Raw genomic sequence first — 21,643 nt, 5'->3', positions numbered from 1 at the left:
ATGTTATTTACGTTATGTTACATTTTTACAAAATAAACATAACATAAAGTTTTATAACAAAAAATTGATTTGAATTTTAAATTGGGAAGGAGGTGGTCCCCGCATGTTTCGGTCGTAGGAACAAGTGGGTTGTGTTGAGTATGCGTAGTTACGTGACAAGGGTTGATGAGGTGGCCGAATTTATCACCATATGGAGCATTTCGACATTGCGGTGGCGGAGTTGTGGAATCACACGTACAAAATAGGGTGGGTCCCCGTGTAAGTATTTTCGTTGGGTTAGGTTTGAGTATCCAAGTGTGGTGTTGGGTTTGGATTGATAAAGACATAGCTTTGGGGTTTGAATGATTTGTTGTGGTTGGTAATGAATTTTGGGCAATCATGGTCGAGATCACGAAAGTCAATTGCTTGATAATCTGGGTTATCGTTTTGTGGGTTGAGGTTCGAGGGTAACGTCGCGGAGAACAAGAAGACATGAAGTGTGAAGAATTCATATGACATGAGTCGTAAATATGAAATTTGTTTAATAACCAAAAGAAATATTACATGAAAGATTCCTAAAATCGGATTTCATTTATATAAATTATAAGAAATTAAATCGCATGGAGCAAAATTTGAAATCGACGTTGAAATGCTCATGAGTTTAAGCATTTCAACAATAATCTAATAAATCCTTAAATAAACACATGAAAAAAATATATCAACTTTTGAAATAAAATATTAATTTAACATTAGCTTAATATAAGTAGTGAAATTGAATTGAAAATCGAGAGGTTATGTACCACCATAACTTTTCGAATTTTCAATTAAAACCATAATAATAAACAAATTATATAAAGACAACGAATTGAAAATCGACAATTCATGCATCACCATGACTTTTCGAATTTTTGATTTTTAAGTCCAAAACATTAAATGAATATATTCATAAAGCAAACAAATTGGAACTCGACGATTCATATATCACCATGACTTTTCGTAGTTTAATTCAAAACCCAGAACAGTAATTGAATATGTAAATAAAGAAAACGAATTGAAACTCGACGATTCATGTATCACCATGACCTTTCGAATTTTTTTTTAAATTATAATGATAGAAATTCTAAATAAAGAAAACGGGTTGAAACTTAACAATTCATGTAATAGCATAAATTTTAGAAATTTCTATGAATATATAAACATAGAAAAACGAATTAAAAACTCGACTATTCACATAATCCAATGACTTTTCGAAACCGCAATATAAACAATTGAGTCTTTGGAATTACATGTTGTATGAATTATCATATCTTGTACATTCCAATAAAAATAAAAAAAATGCGTAATCAAATCGAACCAAAAGCTGGTTATTCGTGTATCACCACGACTTGTCAGACTTTAGTTAAAACACATAAATTAAAATGTATAAACAAATCTTTATTTTAGGCATAAGCCTTGGACTTGTGTTTGCTTTATGTACATGAGGCGTAAATGAATTCAGTAGTACAGTAATAGTAAAGGCATTTGAAAAATTGTGTACATTAGGCGAAACAGTAAGGCCCACACAATTTTCTAATCATGCAACCTAGATAAAGTTAGGCTCGCACAATTTTCTAATCATGCAACCTAGATATTTAAACAATTAAGCTATTGGTAAACTAGAAAACTACGTCTAATGTCCTATCTTAGAGCCACGGCTCTGATACCACTCTGTAACACTCCGGCTTAAGTGTAAGTGCCAGAATGTGACGTACAGATTGCTCAAACACACGTGGCACTATTAAGTGACCATAATATCATTAATTCATTTCAAAGCATCATAATACCCAAGTCTCCAAGTAAAAATCAAACAAATTCATACAAAGGCAATTTATTTCAATAACTCCATTTATTTCTTTTATTCCTAAGCTAGTGTATTCCATAAGCAATCAACATCTAATCACAGCACCTGTAGCATGCATATTAAGGCCCCGAACCCCGGGAGCCCCACAGTTGATATTCATACAAAATATAGATTAAAGTAATTAAACATGAAAACAGTTTCTTCCATTAAAACAAACATCTCAGAGTGTAAATTCAGCGGAAAACATAAATAGTGAAGTAAGTTCCCTAAAACCCGGGAATTTTGCCCAAAACTAACTTTAAAATATAATTCATGAAACTATTTTAAATCAAATTGTTCAAAGTACATTCTTCCATCCACGTATGCCCTTCACCGTCCAAGTAGCTTCGTGCACGTCCAAGCGATAAGGCATCCTCTTCATAACCTGAAACTCACACTAACATGCACACAAAGTCAGCTTGAGCTGAGTGAGTTCAAGTTTTAAGTAAATAATATCAGGAATAACAAATATGGTAGACATACCAAAATTTTTTAAAGTAAAAAGAGTGCACACAAAGTCATCAAGAGGCACATGGGCCTCTTTATCAGCTAAACATTCCCTCAAATGGGACACGTGGAAAGTAGGATGAATCCCCGCGAGCTCATCGGGTAATTCCAGTCTATACGCTACCTCACCAACACGGGACAATATACGGAACGGATCAATGAACCTCGGACAAAGCTCCCCCCCTCTTACGAAAACGAATAATACCCTTCCGAGGAGAAACTTTCAACAAAACCCGATCCCCAGCCTCAAACACAATAGGTCTTCGTCTTTTATCTGCATAGGACTTTTGACGATCCTGAATGGCCTTCATGAATGCCTTTATCTTATCGAGCTTCTCGTTCGTAACCTCAACCACCTCCAAACTACCCAACTGTTTCTGACCAATGGAACCCCAACAGACTGGAGTCCTACACCTCCTACCATACAGCATCTCAAACGGTGGCATCCCAATCGTGGCGTGATAACTATTGTTATACGAGAACTCTACCAACGGTAAGTGACGATCCCAATTACCACCAAAATCGATTACACAGGCCTGCAGCATATCCTCAAGAGTCTGAATGGTCCTCTCGGATTGACCATCCGTCTGCGGGTGATAGGCAGTACTGATAAGGAATTTGGTACCCATCTCCTCGTCAAACTTTTTCCAAAACCTGGAGGTAAAACGCGTATCCCTATCCGAAACAATAGATACCGGAACCCTGTGCCTAGAAACGTTCTCAAGAATGAACACATCGGCCAGCTATTCAGAATTAAAGGTCTCTCGAATTGGCAAGAAATGAGCGCTCTTGGTCAGTCTATCAACGATTACCCAAATGGTGTCATAATTACCCCTAAGGGTACGAGGCAGTTTAGTCACAAAATCCATCGTAAGATGTTTCCATTTCCACTCAGGTATTTCCAACGGCTGAAGTTTCCCAAACGGCTTCTGTTGCTCGGCCTTAACTTGTAGACACGTCAAACACTTACTCACATACTGAGCTACCTCCAACTTCATCGCAGGCCACCAATAATTTTTCTTCAGGTCTTGGTACATCTTGGTCGCGCCAGGATGAATGGAATAGCGCGACTTATGCGCTTCATCTAAAATTTTACCCCGGTATTCCCATACTTCGGCACCCATAAACGCCCATCCTTATACTTTACCCCATCGCCGACGTCTTCCAACAACTTTTCCTGACCCCAAATACGTTCTGACATAATCCATTCCACCTGTAATGCTTCATTCTGGACGTTGGCTATTTGTTTCAAAATGTCGGGTTTAAGAAGGAGCTGGTAATATTTCACAAGGATAGGTTTTGGTCTCTCCTTCCGGCTCAACACGTCGGCTACCACGTTAGCCTTACCGGGATGGTACATAATTTCCAGGTCATAGTCCGTAATCAAATCCAACCATCGACGCTGTCGCATATTTAGTTCCTTTTACTCGAAGAAATACTTTAAACTTTTATGATCCGTATAGATAACGAAAGGAACCCCGTACAAATAATGCCTCCACAACTTAAGCGCAAACACAACCGCCGCCAGCTCCAAGTCGTGAGTAGGATAATTCGCCTTATGAGGCTTCAACTGCCGTGAGGCATCTCGCTGCATCAAAACATACCCAAGCCCCTGATAAGAGGCATTAGAATACACTACAAAATCATGGGTGCCATCAGGTAAAGCTAAAATCGGAGCATGCGTCAACCGGTTCTTCAGCTCGAGAAATGCCTCCTCTTGCTCAATTCCCCAAATGAACTTGACGCTCTTCTTAGTCAACTTGGTCAATGACAAAGCAATTTTCGAAAAGTCAGGAATAAAGCGGCGGTAATACCCCGCCAAACCCAGGAAACTACGGATTTCAGATGGAGACTTAGGAGATTCCCATTCGTTTACGTCTTCCACCTTTGCAGGGTCAACCAAAATACCACTCGGGTTAATAACATGACCCAAGAACTGAACCTTGCGCAACCAAAAAGAGCACTTAGAAAACTTCGCATACAACTTGTTCTTTCACAGAGCTTCCAAAACTTCTGTGAGATGACCGGCGTGATCGGATTCACTTTTGAAATACACAAGAATGACTTCGATGAACACAATAACAGAGTGATCAAGCATCGGTCTACACACCCGGTTCATAAGATCCATGAACGCAGCCGGTGCGTTGGTCAAACCGAAAGACATCACGAGGAATTCATAATGTCCATAACGGGTGCGGAAGGCGGTCTTAGGAATATCATCCTACCGAATTTTCAACTGATAATACCCGGACCTATGGTCGATCTTCGAGAACTAACTAGCTCCTTGGAGCTGATCAAATAAGTCGTCGATTCTCAGAAGAGGGTACCGATTTTTGACAGTGAGCTTGTTCAATTCACTGTAGTCTATGCACATCCGCATGCTACCGTCCTTCTTCATAACGAACAGGACGGGGGCACCCCACGATGAGATGCTCGGTCGAATGAAGCCCTTATCGAGCAAGTCTTCCAAATGGGCCATAAGTTCTTTCATCTCATTCGGTGCTAGACGGTAAGGGGCTCGAGCAACGGGTTTTGCGCATGGCACAAGGTCTATCTGGAACTCGACCTCGCGGTCCGGCGGCACATACTAGTTTTTCTCTTACATTTCGAGTCCAAGAATTCGGGGATGCTCGGATCCCTCGAACCATGGCTCTGATACCAACTTGTAAAGCCCCGAACCCCGGGAGCCCCATTGTTGGTATTCATACAAAATATAGATTAAAGTAATTAAACTTGAAAACGGTTTCTTCCATTAAAACAAACATCTCAGAGTGTAAATTCAGCGGAAAACATAAATAGTGAAGTAAGTTCCCTAAAACCCGGGAATTTTGCCCAAAACCAACTTTAAAATATAATTCATGAAACTATTTGAAATAAAATTGTTCAAAGTACATTCTTCCATCCACGTATGCCCTTCACCGTCCAAGTAGCTTCGTACACGTCCAAGCGATAAGGCATCCTCTTCCTAACCTAAAACTCACACTAACATGCACACAAAGTCAGCTTGAGCTGAGTGAGTTCAAGTTTTAAGTAAATAATATCAGTAATAACAAATATGGTAGACATACCAAAAGTTTTTAAAGTAAAAAGAGTGCATCCATTAAGTCATCGTTACCGAAGACTAAACATTCTCATACATACATATACCAAAGATATATATATATATATATATATATATATATATATATATAAACATCCTTTCAAGTACATCCCTATATATAACAATATATATATATGTATAACATCCACGTATAACATTCAGGGTCGAGCAAACGTACAACCCAAACACGTAACATCAACGCATGAAAACACAAAGTAGGCATACACAACATCCGTAGTCGAAATGACTACAACTCCGCCAAATAGAGGCCAAATAATAATGTATATATATTTTAACATCCCAAGGCCTACCATATACTAGCAAGCCTCTATAAAATCGTTTAAAACATTTCATCAAGTAAGAAAAACACTTAGTTGTGCATGCTAACCCAAAACTTGAAAAGAGTGAACAGGGGCATCATGAACTTACCTGACACAAGATTCGGATTCACCACGAGCTAGAGAATCCATAAGTAATCCCAAAACTCAAACACCTGTCGGTTTACATTCAATCAATATTAATGACATCAAGATTTATCCTACGAGACGTTCTATCATGGTTCGAGTTACCTAAACCCTCGACCTCATCAAACTTAATCACAACAGCCCCCGAGGTCTCACATTCACCAAAACGACCCTGTAACATCCTAAAATTTTAAGGTTGAATAAAGAAAGTTATGTTTAGTGATTTCGCGTTATTGATTATTTAATATCGAGTAAGGAGCGGATCATGGACTTGGATTAATTGAGATGGGTTAAATGAGAATGGGCCTTAGGTCCATGGGCTTAAGGGATATAAATATCCCCTAAACCCTAAACATCACTCATTCCATCTTATTCTCTAACACTCCAAAACACACCCACACCACACACACCGCCGGCGGCCGAGGGAGAGGAACGAGCGTGATCCGAGAGAGAGTGAGCGATTAGTTGTGATTGAACAAGTTAAACGAGATCCAAACAAGCACAAAAAGGTATGATTCTTGATCTTTGAAGTTTAAAGATCCAAGCTTTATAGTGTTTATACGACCGAAAACGGTTGGGGAGCGTAGTGGGTGATGTCGAACCATAACAAGGGTGTTAAAATCGCCAAAAATGCTTGATAGAAACCAAACAGCGGCTGAACTGGGCAACTTCGCCTTCAAGGCGATAACTTCGCCTTCAAAGCGATAACTTCGCCTTCAAAGCGATAACTTCGCCTGAGGCCAAGTTCGCCTAATCGATAACTTCGCCTGAGGCCAAGTTCTCCTAATCGATAACTTCGCCTGAGGCCAAGTTCGCCTAATTGATAACTTCGCTTACGGCCAAGTTCGCCTAATTGATAACTTCGCTTACGGCCAAGTTCGCCTAACTGGTAACTTCGCCTGAGGCCAAGTTCGCCTAATTGATAACTTCGCTTACGGCCAAGTTCGCCTAACTGGTAACTTCGCCTGAGGCCAAGTTCGCCTAATTGATAACTTCGCTTACGGCCAAGTTCACCTAACTGATAACTTCGCCTAAAGCTAAATTCGCTTAACGTTTAACTTCGCTTAAAGCTAAGTTCGCCTAAGGTTTAACTTCGCTTAAAGTCAAGTTCGATTAGGAAATAAATTAAAAACCTAATGAAAAATTTGTTAAGACAGTTAATGGAAATAAATTTTTTCCAAGCTGACCCCAGCCAGGTCAGCTCGACCCTAGCCAGGGGCTCTGCCCCTTGGACCCTGCTAGGGGCTGCCGCCCCTAGACCCCGCTGCCAGGGGCGCTGCCCCCGGACCCCCGTTCGTTGTGGGTCATATAAAGATAGAAATGCAATATGAGAAGTGATAGTTAATTGATACGTATACTTGTTATACAGTCAGCCGTGCACAACTGAAGAAAGGGATTACGATTAACGGTGAACGTAACCGTGTTCAGGTGAGTTTCTAGCCCCATTCCTTGTTATGTTTTCGGGGCTGTGTGCATACTCGATGTGTTGTTAATACATTTATCCTAAGTGATAAGTGTATGCCATATGTGATATATGTGATATGTATGAATGATTGCTTGATGGTACGTGAACGATCTTCGGATATTGCACGTACTGTCAGGTTGTAACGCTATGTATAAGGTAAGTATGATATGTATGCTTATGTGTATGAACGTAATAAAGTTAATAAAAGAAGGAAAAGATGGTTGTATGGTAACGAAGAGGGAATCGAACCCTACGAATATTCGAGAACTAGGGACCAGACCCTTATAATATCTGTGATGTTAGGGACCAGACCCTTATAATATCTGTGATGTTAGGGACCAGACCCTTAAAATATCTGTGATGTTAGGGACCAGACCCTTATAATATCTGTGATGTTAGGGACCAGACCCTTATAATATCTGTGATGTTAGGGACCAGACCCTTATAATATCTGTGATGTTAGGGACCAGACCCTTATAATATCTGTGATGTTAGGGACCAGACCCTTATAATATCTGTGATGTTAGGGACCAGATCCTTATAATATCTGTGATGTTAGGGACCAGACCCTTATAATATCTGTGAGGTTATAGGGCGAAAGGCTCTTTAAAACGTATGATTATGTATGTAAAGAAAGTACGAAGGTAAGAATGAAAGTATATGCACTTAGGTGTGTACGAAAGAAAGTTAAGAGGTTAAGTATGAAATGTAAGAATGTATTGTATGATTATGTGATTAACTAGAACTCACTCAGCATAGCTGACTTTTAGTATGCACGCAGGTGAGTAGGATGAGGCAGCTCGCTTGAGGAGACACGTGGCACTGAATAAGAGGCTGGCATCGAAAGACTCAAGACGTTTAAGTTTAATGTTTCGTTTATTTTGAAAGACAAAATGATGTTTTAAGACAAGACGTGTTTTGTTATGAAATGTTTTATGAAAGTTTTTAAATTCCGCGAATGTTTTAATTAACTCTGATATTTAGAACTGCGTTTATGAGTAAATCCAACACGAAAGTAGGGTTACCGGTGACGGGGCCTTACAGACCCTTAGGTACTCCCGGGAATAAATAATTCCAATTCCCCCCCCCCGGGAGCACTAGGTGACACTAACATGCGCGTTTAGGAGTCGTCTAGGCCGTTATCATCCAACTCAGCCCCGTGTGGACCCATTATGATAAAATCACAGCCAACAAGTCCACACGAGTCAAATGGGTCGGTAACCCGCAACTACAACGCACCAACAATTCAGTAAACACAATTACGCGTTGTACCGACCCGTTGGAGTAACCGACAACCAATTCAGCCCCATAACTTATAAAAATGAATTTTGAAAAGCCCGTACATCAAACGAGTGTCCCCGATCTGAATTGGTCGTTAATCACTTCAACTCAAGCCAACCGAACACTAACAATCAAGCTACAACTAGTTGACCAATCTAACGAACACCAATAAAAACGATACTTAAGTATGTTATACTAGACATACATATGAAGATTTCGGTGCAAAAATCCACTTTAAACAGCCTCGACAAGAACACAATTGAACATCCACCGGTTAAGCCTAAAACGAACCTATCGATCAATAACAAGTAAAACGTGCAGATTTTAGCATGCGAGGATGCATTTAATTACATAGGATAACCTTTGAAATAAATTATTAAATTTTTACCAGAATTTAATAAATTCCTTAGGTTTTTAAAAATATTTTTATTATATTTTTCTAGTGGACACAAAAATTATAAAAATTTTTCCAACAAAGAAAGGTACGTGCAGCTATTTTAGTGCGCAACAAAATGGTTTTATTTTTATAAAATTCATTACTGAACCAAATTAAACGATTCTAATTGGGTTTGGTTCCTAACTCAACATACTAATTTCCAGAAGTGAAAACAACCAATTTGGACTTGTCGAAAAAGGGTTATGACGTCAGGAAGACATACCAGAATCCGTCATCCTTCATCAGCTTTGACACTCGATCTTATAAAATCATAAAAACCATTCAAATCTCATCCAAAAATTACATATTATACTTTTCTGGAAACTAGACTCAAAGTAGAACTTCATGGAAACAAGAATCGATCATAAAAAATGGTTTATCATTGCGTTACAAACCCTACAATAAACGTATACGAATCTGTCAGCAAACTGTTATCATGAAAACTCAACCTTAAAGACCAATAAGCGCGTTAATATGATCAATTAAGGTGTAAAAGAGATGGGGAATCATAAAACTGACCTAGAATTGAAGTTTTTATGGTTGAAACCCGGCTGCATAGAAGAAAAATCGCCAGGGGGGGATCTGGTCCGATCGGGGTTTTTCATTATTTTATGATATAAAATAAATGTTACACATTAGCCCTCAAAGTTTAAGGGATATGGTAACTTGGAAGGAAATGTTGGATAATTTAACGTACCGAGATGACGTAAAGGCTCCCGAGAAACGTCGGTTAAATCCCGAGAATAATGCATACTTTACAAGCTTTAACTCTTGGAACCGAAATTAACGGGCGTTACAATATAAAATAAAGTAAACTACAAGTAGTTGGTGAGAATCAACACAGTTTGTCATAATACATAAGAAGTATACAATTCTATGAAGTGTGTAATCAACGCAAGTCAAGTCCTTTTCAATTGGTAACAACCAACGTACTCGGAATATCGCACAACGCACGCAAGGTCCTTTCCAGTTGAGGCCGATCAGCGTACTCAGATAGCACAACGCACATAAGCAAGTAAACACAAGTCCATAATGCGAATTGAAGTTTTGTAAATAAGCAATAATCGTAATCGTTTAAGTAGGATATGCATACTACCCCCAGAAAGTAAAACGTTTAAAAAAGGGGGCGTGAGAAACTCATGAAATCGGAGGTATACTTGTAATAAAGCCGAAAGCACAATAACGCAATCGAAGTAACCGAACTTCGCGAACTATAATAAAAATGTAAAGAAAATTAAGGATAGCTATCTGGATTTAGTTAATGTTTGTTTTAGATATGTTGCACTATTTCAATATCTTAAAGCATTAATATTATTTTAAGTTTTACGGAATTTTAGCTGTTCGTATTATTTTTAATATAATAATTTTAACATTCAAATGAAGGTTACGATAAATTCAAGGTACAGGTTTTAAATAATGATTTTATCCTGTACAACTATTACTAAGTTAACGAAATAAAACTAAACTAACGAATTAAAAGCTAACGGATTTAAAGTTAACAATATAAGGTTTAACGAAATATAGGCTAATGAATACAGTTTAACGAATGAAAATCCAATGAATAAAAAGTTTATTGAATTTGAATGAATTAATGCAACGGAGTTTATAATTTCACTTTTAACAGTTTAACAAATTTTTAAAGTTAACAAAGTAACGAATAAAATTAAGTTAGTTTCAATGGTTTAACGAACCAGATAGTTGGGTTTTAGTTGGAAATGATAATTTATATTTTATAAAAATTTTATTTGATTTAAAAATAATTTTTATTGATTTATTATGCTTTTTAAATAATCTAATATATATTTATATTAGTTTTAGTTAATTTATATGATAAAAGACAATGTTAAAAAAATGCAAAAACTGGTACACTGACCCGGGTTTGAACCCGGGTCTTCATGACCAAACCAAATGTGTTTACCCAACTGAACTAACTACTTGATTGATTAAACAATAGGAACAAGGATATTTATAATATTACTCAAGTTCATCATCTACACAAAAGAATCATGGATTTTCAATTCACGAAAACAGTTCCATGTTCGTTAAATTAGTGTTAAGGGTTTTATTTATCGGCTCAAAAGGATCAAAAACCATATATTACTTACTTGGTATTGTTACGTATTGACAGAGAACAAAGGTGGTCGGAAATACGAAACTTGACGGATTACTATTGATTTTTGAGAGTGTTTTAGTGGAAATAAAGATGTGAACGAGTTTAGATGAAGTTTTAGAGGCTATTTATAAGTTTAATTGGAGCATATATCGTTTAAATATCATAATTGCGTTTTGAGGTTAATCCGGCCGTTACTGACGGTTTCTCGAGATAAATTGCACGAATTGTGTTGTTGTTACGGGTCATTATCAATTGATTTAAAGTCTTCGTTAAGGTCTTAAGGAGGTTCACGCATTTAATCAAATTACAACGCGCGATTTGATGCATTTTGGAGGCTACTGGAACTTTGAGGGTCACCGGAATTTCCGTCGCCAGAAAAACGACCTAGACGTAAGGTTGGGGGGATGGCTGCTTTTTATGATTTAATATATTATTTCAAATATATTACATAAACGGCCCGTGAAGTTTCATATTTCTTTTTAAACTAAATTAATGTATACTTACGATTTGAACCTTGACCTTTAGTATGTTATATAAACTTGTTAGAGTATATGTATTTGGATTATTTTCATATTATACCCCATAGTTTGTGAGTCGATTAAATAATCTTTCGACCTCGGCGTTTCGTTATTTGACCACATTGAATAGAAACGAAAGAATAACAAACTTTAAATCGTTGTGAATATTATATAATGTAATACACCGAAAAGACCCAACGAGTCGGGTTAAATACGAACAAAAATATCGACGAATAAATACATGCAACGGAAATTAATTATAATATATATATGTATGTATGTATGTATGTATGTATGTATGTATAAACAAAATGGAAAATTCGAAATCGGTCGGGTTTTCGGGTTTGAAAAGTAACAAATGTTACATTCTCGATCACAATAGGGATAAGTTTTCGTTATGAATGGTGGGGCAGTCTCTTGGAAGAGCTCAAAACAAGATGTGGTAGCATTGTCCACCATAGAATCAGAATACATCGCCGCCTCATTGGCAGCACAAGAAGCTGCGTGGATAAGGAAATTCATTGACGGCCTAGGGGTGGTCCGTACCATTCAGGACCCTCTAGAGATCTTCTGTGACAACGAGGGTGTGGTTGCTCAAATCCAGGAACCTCGTGCACATCAAAAGACGAGGCACATTGAGCGGAGATTCAACTACATAAGGGATGAAGTTGAGAAAGGAAAGATATGTATTCGCAAAGTTCACACCGATCAAAACATTGCAGATCCACTCACGAAGCTCCTTGAAAGAACAAAGCATGATGGTCACACTTGTGCCTTAGGATTTCGATATTCTAATGATTAGATTTGATCTAGTTTATATTTGGATATCGGAACAGTTGTTATTTTCACTCATTCATATGATTATGGACCTATGGTTTATGATTATGACATTTTGAGTTATGTTCCATTTTAGCATGTTTAAGTCTATGAGTAAGTTAATTATTCTAAATGTCCGTAGTCGTTCATATTTGTGGGAACGATTATGAAGGTAAGACTATTATGAACTAGGATTGGTGGATATTCATAAGGTATGAATATAGAGCAAGAAGTTGCTGACAAGGTTCATAGATATTTATGGGATATTAATATTGGATTGACCCGCTCTCAAATGTTACTACATGGAATCTTTGTGATTGATCATAAGTAAATTTGAGTAAAGGCGAATATCATAGTATCCTCCGACCTGAGATACATATTGGGTCTTGATATTCACCAAATATTATACTTTGACTTAGTTCTGTAGGGGATTTGTCCCTCTTATTCATTGAGAGTAAGATGTCCAAGGCCTGCAAAGTTAAATCAACAAAGAATGATCACTCTATGTCTGGATTTTACATGACATCTGAGGCAAAAGGATAAATGATAGATTCACCTAAATCATTTCAAGTAAGGGACTTGAAGGAGATGATGTTATTGAATGGCACTTCGTCATACGTATTAGGGGTAGTAAACCGTTGTTAGGTTGTATTTGCTACTTGCATCAATCTTCTATGTATCTTGTGCAAGTGGGAGATTGCTGGACTCGGTCTGCCCAAGACACATATTATTATTGATGTGGCTAGTACGTTATGATCCAGGTCGGGTCACACCTAATAACAAGCTAGACAAACATCAAATAATATTTGTTTATAGATGATATGATCGTAGTAAATAAATATTAACAATTACGATATTTGGAAAAGGGTTTCTAAATACATTGTACTTGTGAAATAAATAAAACATATGGATGATTTATATTTTGAGAGAGGACATTTGTTAATGTTATTTAAAGTTGGTTAAATAACTATATATAAGGCTAATTACTCTTGCATGTTATTTATGTTAGGTTACATTTTTACTAAATAAACATAACATAAAATTTTATAACAAAAAATTGATTTGAATTTCAAATTGGGAAGGAGGTGCCCCCCCCCCCCCATGTTCCACCCTTCTCTTTTGTCTTTATTACGACAACATGCAAGAATTTATATTGGGCAACAAGGGTGGTGCTTTTGATTATCTACTCTTCTCTCTCAAAACACACAAGACACAAAACATTTTCTCTCCATATGTCGGCCAATGGAAGGGAGAACAAGGAGGTGGGTTTTTAAAGTGTAAAGCCTAGCATACAAGGTGTTTGTTGCAAGCTTGAGGGTATACAAGCTTGAGGTTTTCTCATTTAAAAACTTTTCATTCAACCATTATCTTCTTCAACCTTCTTAACTCCTTAAAAGGTTGACATGCATGTATATCTTATGGTTGTTTGTGCTGGTAAGCATGTAGTTCGATATGGATCCGGGTTTTTGGTTTTGCCTGTGAAATCGGTTTTATATTCATCTAAATAACAAGATTTAAAACTATTTTATCCATGGCGTTTTTCATAAAAAAGAGGTTATATGACTTTGATAATCTTGTTAAAATCCAACAGCGAAAGTCCATGATATTTTATTATATTCTTATTTTTTTACTAAAATAATAATATAGTTATATAAATATAATTTAACTTTAGTAAACTACAAAAAGAACCTATAGTTACATAAATAAATTAAATTGATCTTTTAAGAACTATATAATATAGTAATGTATTTTAGATGAAAATTAATAACTTTTAGATGTTTTTATTTTTTTACTAAAATAATAATATAGTTATATAAATATAATTTAACTTTGGTAAACTACAAAAAGAACCTATAGTTGCATAAATAAATTAAATTGATCTTTTAAGAACTATATATAATATAATAAAGTAGTTTAGTTGAAAATTAATAACTTTGGATTTTAAAGGGGTCGATTTTCGGGTTCGTAAAATGACGAATGTTACATTCTACTCCAGTCTCAGCAGTCGTCCACCTCCCGCATCGAATGAAGAGTTTAATAGTGTATATTTGTAATAGGAATATATTTCTTCATTATTCTCATTAACTGTTGTAAGCTTTTAACCTTACTTATACTATAAATATTTAATGAGAACAATCCTTTAGATTACCAATCTTATAAGTAGGAACAAGTGAGAAAATGATAAATATACCAACAAAGTCCGCATCTAAAACTTTATGCGTGGCCTCCTCTTTAAAATTTATAAAAATTTGAACATGACTTTAACATAAAGTTTCTTGTAAGTAATTTTAATAAATAGTAAAATGATTAATTTGTTTTTTTTAACGAGTAAATGTTGCACTTTACAGGGTTTAAACCCTTGACCTTTTATTCTACACCTTGATGATTAATTCAAGGAATATTGTTTTTAAATAATCCCAACTATGCCCTATTGGTAAATAACGGTCCCAACTTCGAAGTTGGCTGGTGACGGTACAAATTAAATGGCTATTTGTTTCAAATAGACCGCGACTAACATAGGCTAACTTCTTTAGTGATTTTCTGACGTGGCACGCATACTTGTCAAAAACTTCTTAGGTGGCAAATACGTGGATGCTTACGTGGAAAAAATTGAGGGTGGTTTTGGTTTTCTTTCAAGGTCCAATGGTGTGAAATGAAACATTAAATCATAACTTCCATTTTCATCATTTCATCCACGTTTTTCCGCCCGATGATTCCGGCATCTACTCCGGCGAGCATTTAACGCCAAATTAATGACCGAAATGACCGGTTGATTACATATTTTGATTCGTAACCCCAAGCCGAGATGGACGCAACCTCTATTACGCTTTTACAGGCTATAGATAGTTTCATAATTTAGTCTTAAATCACCGACGGAATCATGGAATTTATCCTATGAAAGCATACGTTGTCACTTGTTTTCAAACACAACAAACTTCGGTCGCCATTCACTCCCCCCCCAACTTAAATGGACCCCATTGATTTGCCCTCTGTTGATACTCCGCACCATCAGAACTCCGATGAGCCATAAATTCAATTCGTTTTCAATCGGGGTAAACATTTTTATGGATTCTAATCATCTTCATTCCTTGATCAAAAACCCTCTGTCAATTTTAATTGACAGAGCCTTTTGATCCTTCGATTTTTGGTTTGAATGATTAGAGTTTATATTGATTAGGGATTGTTGACAAATGTATAAAAATGATGTGCCTACTCATCATCATCAGATGCCAAGTAAGCTGCTTATGTAGTCAATTTTTTGACAACTAGGCGTGCCACGTCAGAAAATAACTAACGGAGTTAATTTTCGTTAGTCGTGGTTCGTTTAAAACAAATACCCCTTTAGTTGCAATGCCACCAGCCAACTTTGAAGTGGGGATCGTTATTTGCTAATAGGACATAGTTGAGATTATTTGAAACCAGTATTCTATAATTAAAATCTGGAATTTTGTGTGTAAGTTAAAATATTAGGTGCTAAGGGCATTCTCATCCCATCCATCATCTTCTCCCTCATCATTATATTATAAAAAAAACATCTAATAAAAACTAACTTCATCTCATCCACCATTTGTTTACCCTAAACCTTAAATTATAATAAGTTGTTATAACAACCTTTTGTATATTAAAAGTCACTATTCATCATTTTTTAAATTATTGTGAGTGTATAAAAATGAGAAATATAATAAAATAATTGTTTGTGAATAAGATAAAGATAAAAATGATGAATAGGTTGTGGGATATTTTAAAAAATATTTATTAAATTTTGAAAATTATGAATTTTAGTTAAATTATAGGATAAAAAATAATGAATGAAACATGAATGCTATAAGAGATTTAATGTAACCCATCTTTATTTATCTTCTGTAAAATTGGTATTTGCTATTTTTAGGACCACAATCATCTCCTATTTATTACATATCAGAATTTCTTACACCTTTGAAACAAAAGGTAAACCATGTTTATAGGTCATCCATATATCCTTTTATTCTGCAACCAATTATAAACATTCTAATATCAACCTTTCTAATCCAATACAAAACTATTAGTAAATACATAAGAACACATAAGGCTCTAATCCTTATTATTGATTTCAACCGTTAGGAACCCATCATGGCCGAGGATGAAGACAAGGCTGAGCGTGACCGAATCTTTGGTGCGCTTGATACCAATAACGATGGTAAAATTTCTTCAGCCGAGTTGGGAGAATCATTGAAGAAGCTCGGCTCTGTGTCAGTCGAAGAGGTCCAAACTATGATGGACGAACTCGATACTGATGGAGATGGGTCCATTTCCTATGAAGAGTTTACTGAATTTTATAATGCCAACAGGGGATTAATGAAGGATGTTGGCAAGATATTCTAAGTGTTTTATGTTCTAGATGATCCTAAGAGATTATTTGGATAATGCCTCTCATAATCGATAAATGTCCTGTTTTTTTTATGTGTTGTTTAATTTGTATTAGTAGTTTGAATGTAAGTATCTGATAAAAAAATATGATATTAAGAACTTCAAATATGTATTCGGTTGCAAATAAAATCTGGAAAGCAAATAAAATAACCATAAAAAAACAAGTTTTAGAATAAGAGTTACCAATTAACCAGACACCATAATGGAAAGTGCGTCGGTCACAGTGTAGTAAGCATATAAGACCAACTATCGGATCTAGGACATTAAGGACAAACTTCTAATACTAATCTAAAATGATTTTAGGTTTGAAAGATTTTAAATATTGATTATTAAATAATGAAATAAAGACTTTAGTTAAGAAAGTAAACTAAAACTGACACAAAAGAAAGAAACAGGAAAACTGGTTTGAAATTCTAATATGAAAAAAGACGAGCTGTTTAAGCGTGAATCCCTAGACACATACTATGAAATCATAATTCTGGTTACTGACTGAAGACTCGGCTCTAACCCAACAAACCTCCCGCCAAGGATGATAAATTGTGCTCAAGTTAGGACAAGTGAAAACGTGATAAAACACATTGGCTCGCCCGAACGACACCAAATCCCACAACTATCAGATATAAAGCAATTTGTATACTAAAACCTGCTAATTGTGAAGCTGAAGATATCCTATAAACTGAAATCCTAAGAAACTCTAAACACGAATAAACAGCTAAACTCGAGTCATTGGCCACCCAACTATCAAAAATTCCTAGCTAATGACCTATCAACCTTAAATCATCGTGCAAATCATCAAGAAGGAATGCACACCTTAGTTGATTAATTTTAGTATTTGTAACTTATATTATTTCGAATTACAAGAAGTTGATCGATAATATGCCGATTAACTAGCTAGAATGATCTTACCGAATCTAGGAAATATTCCTATGTGCCTAGACCAATAAACTGTTGGGGTTTATACAAGTTTATCAAAGTCAAGTTAACCATATTTAACTAGAAAACGCAACGGAAGCTTAGATTATAAATCTTGTTATGAACATACCATTATGTTAAAACTAAAACCCAATTAACAAGGATCAAAATTACAAGAACATAATGCTCACAAAATGTAAGTGTACCTTCTTCTACCTTTAGAAGAACAAGCAAGATGTTGAAGATGATGGTGGATGAATGGCAAGCCTCCAAGGAAGATGACCTCAAGAGTGTGATACCCCAAGCTTTTGCAACAACACCAACTTGATTGCTAGGAATTATGAACACTTAAACAAGCTCACCAAGCTCTCCCAAAAATGCCAAGGTTGGCCGTGGGGTGTGTAGAGAGAAAGAGAGTTTGAAAAATTCAAAAGTTTACTTGAGAATCCAAAAAGGGGACAAGACACAAATGCATGTAATTTGAATGGAGATATAAAGGGATGGTCAACACAAAAGGACAAAACATTTGGTTGGACCAAAACCTCCACCCACATGGGGTGGCCGGTTTTTTTTTTTTTTTTTTTTTTTTATTTTTTTTTATTGTTGTTTTGTTTTAACATTTAAAACATCTCCATTTATTTTATAAAACTCATTTTTATAAAATGCACATACATTTATGTAATTATTTAACCAATTAAATAATTATTTTATATAAACAAATTATCCAGATAATTTATTTAAATCCTCAAGTGTGTTTGTTTAGAAAACCAATTTTCTAAACACGTAGTGTTCGGTATTCGTTTAAATGATCAAATCACTAAAAGAATACATTTGGTGTTGTCTAGCTTGTTATTGGGTATGACCCGACTTGGATCAAACACAGTTAGCCACATTAATATAAGTATGTGTCTCGGGCATACGTAATTCCAACAATCTCCCACTTGCACGAGATACATAGAAAATTAATGCAAGTGGTGAATACCGCCTAACAACAGTTCACCACCCCTAATGTGTTTGACGAAGTGCCATTCAATAACATCATCCCTTCAAGTCCCTTACTTGATATGATTTAGGTGAATCTATCATTATATCCCTTTGTTACTAGATGTCATGTTGAATCTAAGAGACATAGGTGATCATTCTCTTTACAATTCAACTTTATCAGGCCTTAGACATCTAAACTCTCAACACATAAGAGGAACAAATTCCGTCTTGACTGTATACGCCTCTCACTATCACTTTATACTCCACCTGAGCTCATCCTTATGTACCATCTTTTACGAATAGCGAAGGGGAGAGTCAAAGTGTAATACTCGGTGAAAATCAAGACCCAATATACATCTCAGGTCTAAGGATAATATGAAATTCTCCTTTACTCAAGATTACTAATGATCAAGTCAATCGACTCCATGTAGTAATATTGAGAGCGGGTCAGTCCAATATTTGTATCCCACAAATATCTATGAACTTTGGCAGCAAACCTATGCTCCATATTCATTTCTTATGAATATCCACCAAACCTAGTTCATAATAGTCTTGCTTCATATTTGTTCCCACAAATGTGATCGACTACGGACTTTTAGAATAAGATAACTTATTCATGGATTAAACATGCAAAATTAGAATTTAACTCAAGATTCCATAATCATATAAAAGAGTTAAATTACAAAAGTCTTTTAAACTTTAATACAAAATAGATCAAATCCAATTACTAGAATATCGAAGTCCTAAGCCACTCGCATGACGCTCATGTTTCGGTCTTTCTAGGAGTTTTGTGAATGGATCCGCAAGATTTTGATCAGTTCCAACTTTGCGAATACATATCTTTCCCTTTTCAACTTCATCCCTTATGTAGTTGAATCTCCGCTCTATGTGCCTTGTCTTTTGGTGCGAACGAGGTTCCTTGATTTGTGCAATCGCACCCTCGTTGTCACAAAAGATTTCTAGGGGGTCTTGAATGGAAGAGACCACCCCTAGATCAGTAATGAATTTCTTCAACCATGCAGCTTCCTGAGCTGCCAATGAAGCGGCGATGTATTCTGATTCTGTAGTGGACAATGCTACCACTTCCTGTTTTGAGCTCTTCCAAGAGACAGCTCCTCCATTAAGAGTGAACACATACCCAGATTGTGATCGAGAATCATCTCGATCAGTTTGGAAGCTCGCATCCGTGTAACCTTTTATAGCGAGTTCCTCCTCACCAGATCCATATATCAGAAACATATCCTTAGTTCTCCTAAGGTATTTCAATATGCTCTTAACAGCCATCCAATGACTGTTTCCTGGATTCTGTTGGTATCTGCTTGTCATGCTCAAAGCGCATGACACATCCGGTCTAGTACATATCATCGCATACATGATGGATCCTATAGCAGAAGCATATGGGATTTGTTTCATCGTCTCTTGCTCACCCTTTGAGCTTGGACATTGAGCTGAACTCAATATGGTCCCTCTTTGAATAGGTACAAAACCTTTCTTGGAGTTTTCCATCTTGAACCTTTTCAAGATCTTATCAATGTATGTACTTTGGTTCAAACCTATCAAGCGCCTTGACCTATCCCTATAGATCTTTATTCCCAAAATATAGGCAGCTTCACCTAGATCCTTGATGGAAAATCTACTTCCAAGCCAAGCCTTAACGCTTTCCATGGTTGGAATGTCATTTCCAAATAGTAGAATGTCATCGACATACAATACTAAGAATGTAATTATACTCCCACTAGCCTTTTTATACACACAAGCCTCATCAGCGTTTTTGATGAACCCAAAACTTTTGATTTCTTCATCAAAACGATGATTCCAAGTTCTAGATGCTTGTTTCAATCCATAGATTGATTTCTTTAACTTGCATACTTTATTAGGATGTTTTGGATCGACAAAACCTTCAGGCTGAACCATATAGACATCTTCCTCAAGATATCCATTTAGGAAAGCGGTTTTGACATCCATTTGCCAGATTTCATAATCATAATGTGCAGCTATGGCAAATAATATCCTAATAGACTTTAGCATTGCCACAGGCGAAAAAGTTTCATCATAATCAACCCCTTGAGTTTGAGTGAAACCTTTAGCTACAAGTCTTGCTTTATAAGTATCCAAGTTTCCATGCATATCGGTTTTCCTTTTGAAAACCCACTTACTTCCAACAGCTTTGGAGTTGAGTGGTGGTTCAACCAATTCCCAAACTTGGTTGTCATACATGGATTGCATCTCAACGTTCATGGCTTCAAGCCATTTGTCACAATCATTCTTGGACATTGCATCACGGTATGTGGTTGGTTCATCCGAATCTACCACGTAGCAACCTTCTACAAAAAATCCATATTTTTCAGGTGGATTGCTAATTCTACCAGATCTGCGAACGTTTTGTGTGTTTTGATCAACCACTTGATCACTTTCAACAACCTCTTGTTGAGTGCTAGTATCAACCAATTGTGTATCATCTTGTGATTCTTGATCCTCATCAAATTTCACTGTTCTACTATTAGTTCCTTCCTCAAGGAACTTAGTTTCCAAGAACTTACCCTTTCGAGCAATAATAACATTTTGCTCACTAGGATCGTAAAAGTAATATCCTAAATCATCTTTAGGATAACCTATAAAGATACACTTAGTGGATCGGACTTCTAATTTGTTTGGGGTGTATTGCTTTACATAAGCTTCACAACCCCAAACTTTTAAGAATGATAGCGATGGAGCCTTTCCATGCCATACTTCAAAAGGTGTCTTCTCCACTTTCTTGGTTGGAGCCATATTCAATATGCGA

General features: G+C 36.2%; 1 protein-coding gene across 1 annotated transcript; it reads left to right on the top strand.

Moving 5' to 3' along the window:
• Positions 1 to 16,443: 16,443 nt before the first annotated feature.
• On the top strand, positions 16,444 to 17,151 carry LOC143618824 (polcalcin Nic t 1-like). The gene has a single exon (XM_077090912.1). The coding sequence runs from the start codon at positions 16,669 to 16,671 to the stop codon at positions 16,918 to 16,920; it is 252 nt and encodes an 83-aa protein (XP_076947027.1). The 5' UTR covers positions 16,444 to 16,668; the 3' UTR covers positions 16,921 to 17,151.
• The last annotated feature ends 4,492 nt before the right edge of the window (positions 17,152 to 21,643 follow it).

This window comes from Bidens hawaiensis, unplaced genomic scaffold (assembly GCF_021521415.1).
Source record: "Bidens hawaiensis isolate Kalapana, Puna unplaced genomic scaffold, B.hawaiensis_p1.1 tig00000284_1, whole genome shotgun sequence".
Classification (NCBI taxonomy): Eukaryota; Viridiplantae; Streptophyta; class Magnoliopsida; order Asterales; family Asteraceae; genus Bidens; species Bidens hawaiensis.
This window is presented reverse-complemented; position numbering and strand designations above follow the sequence as displayed.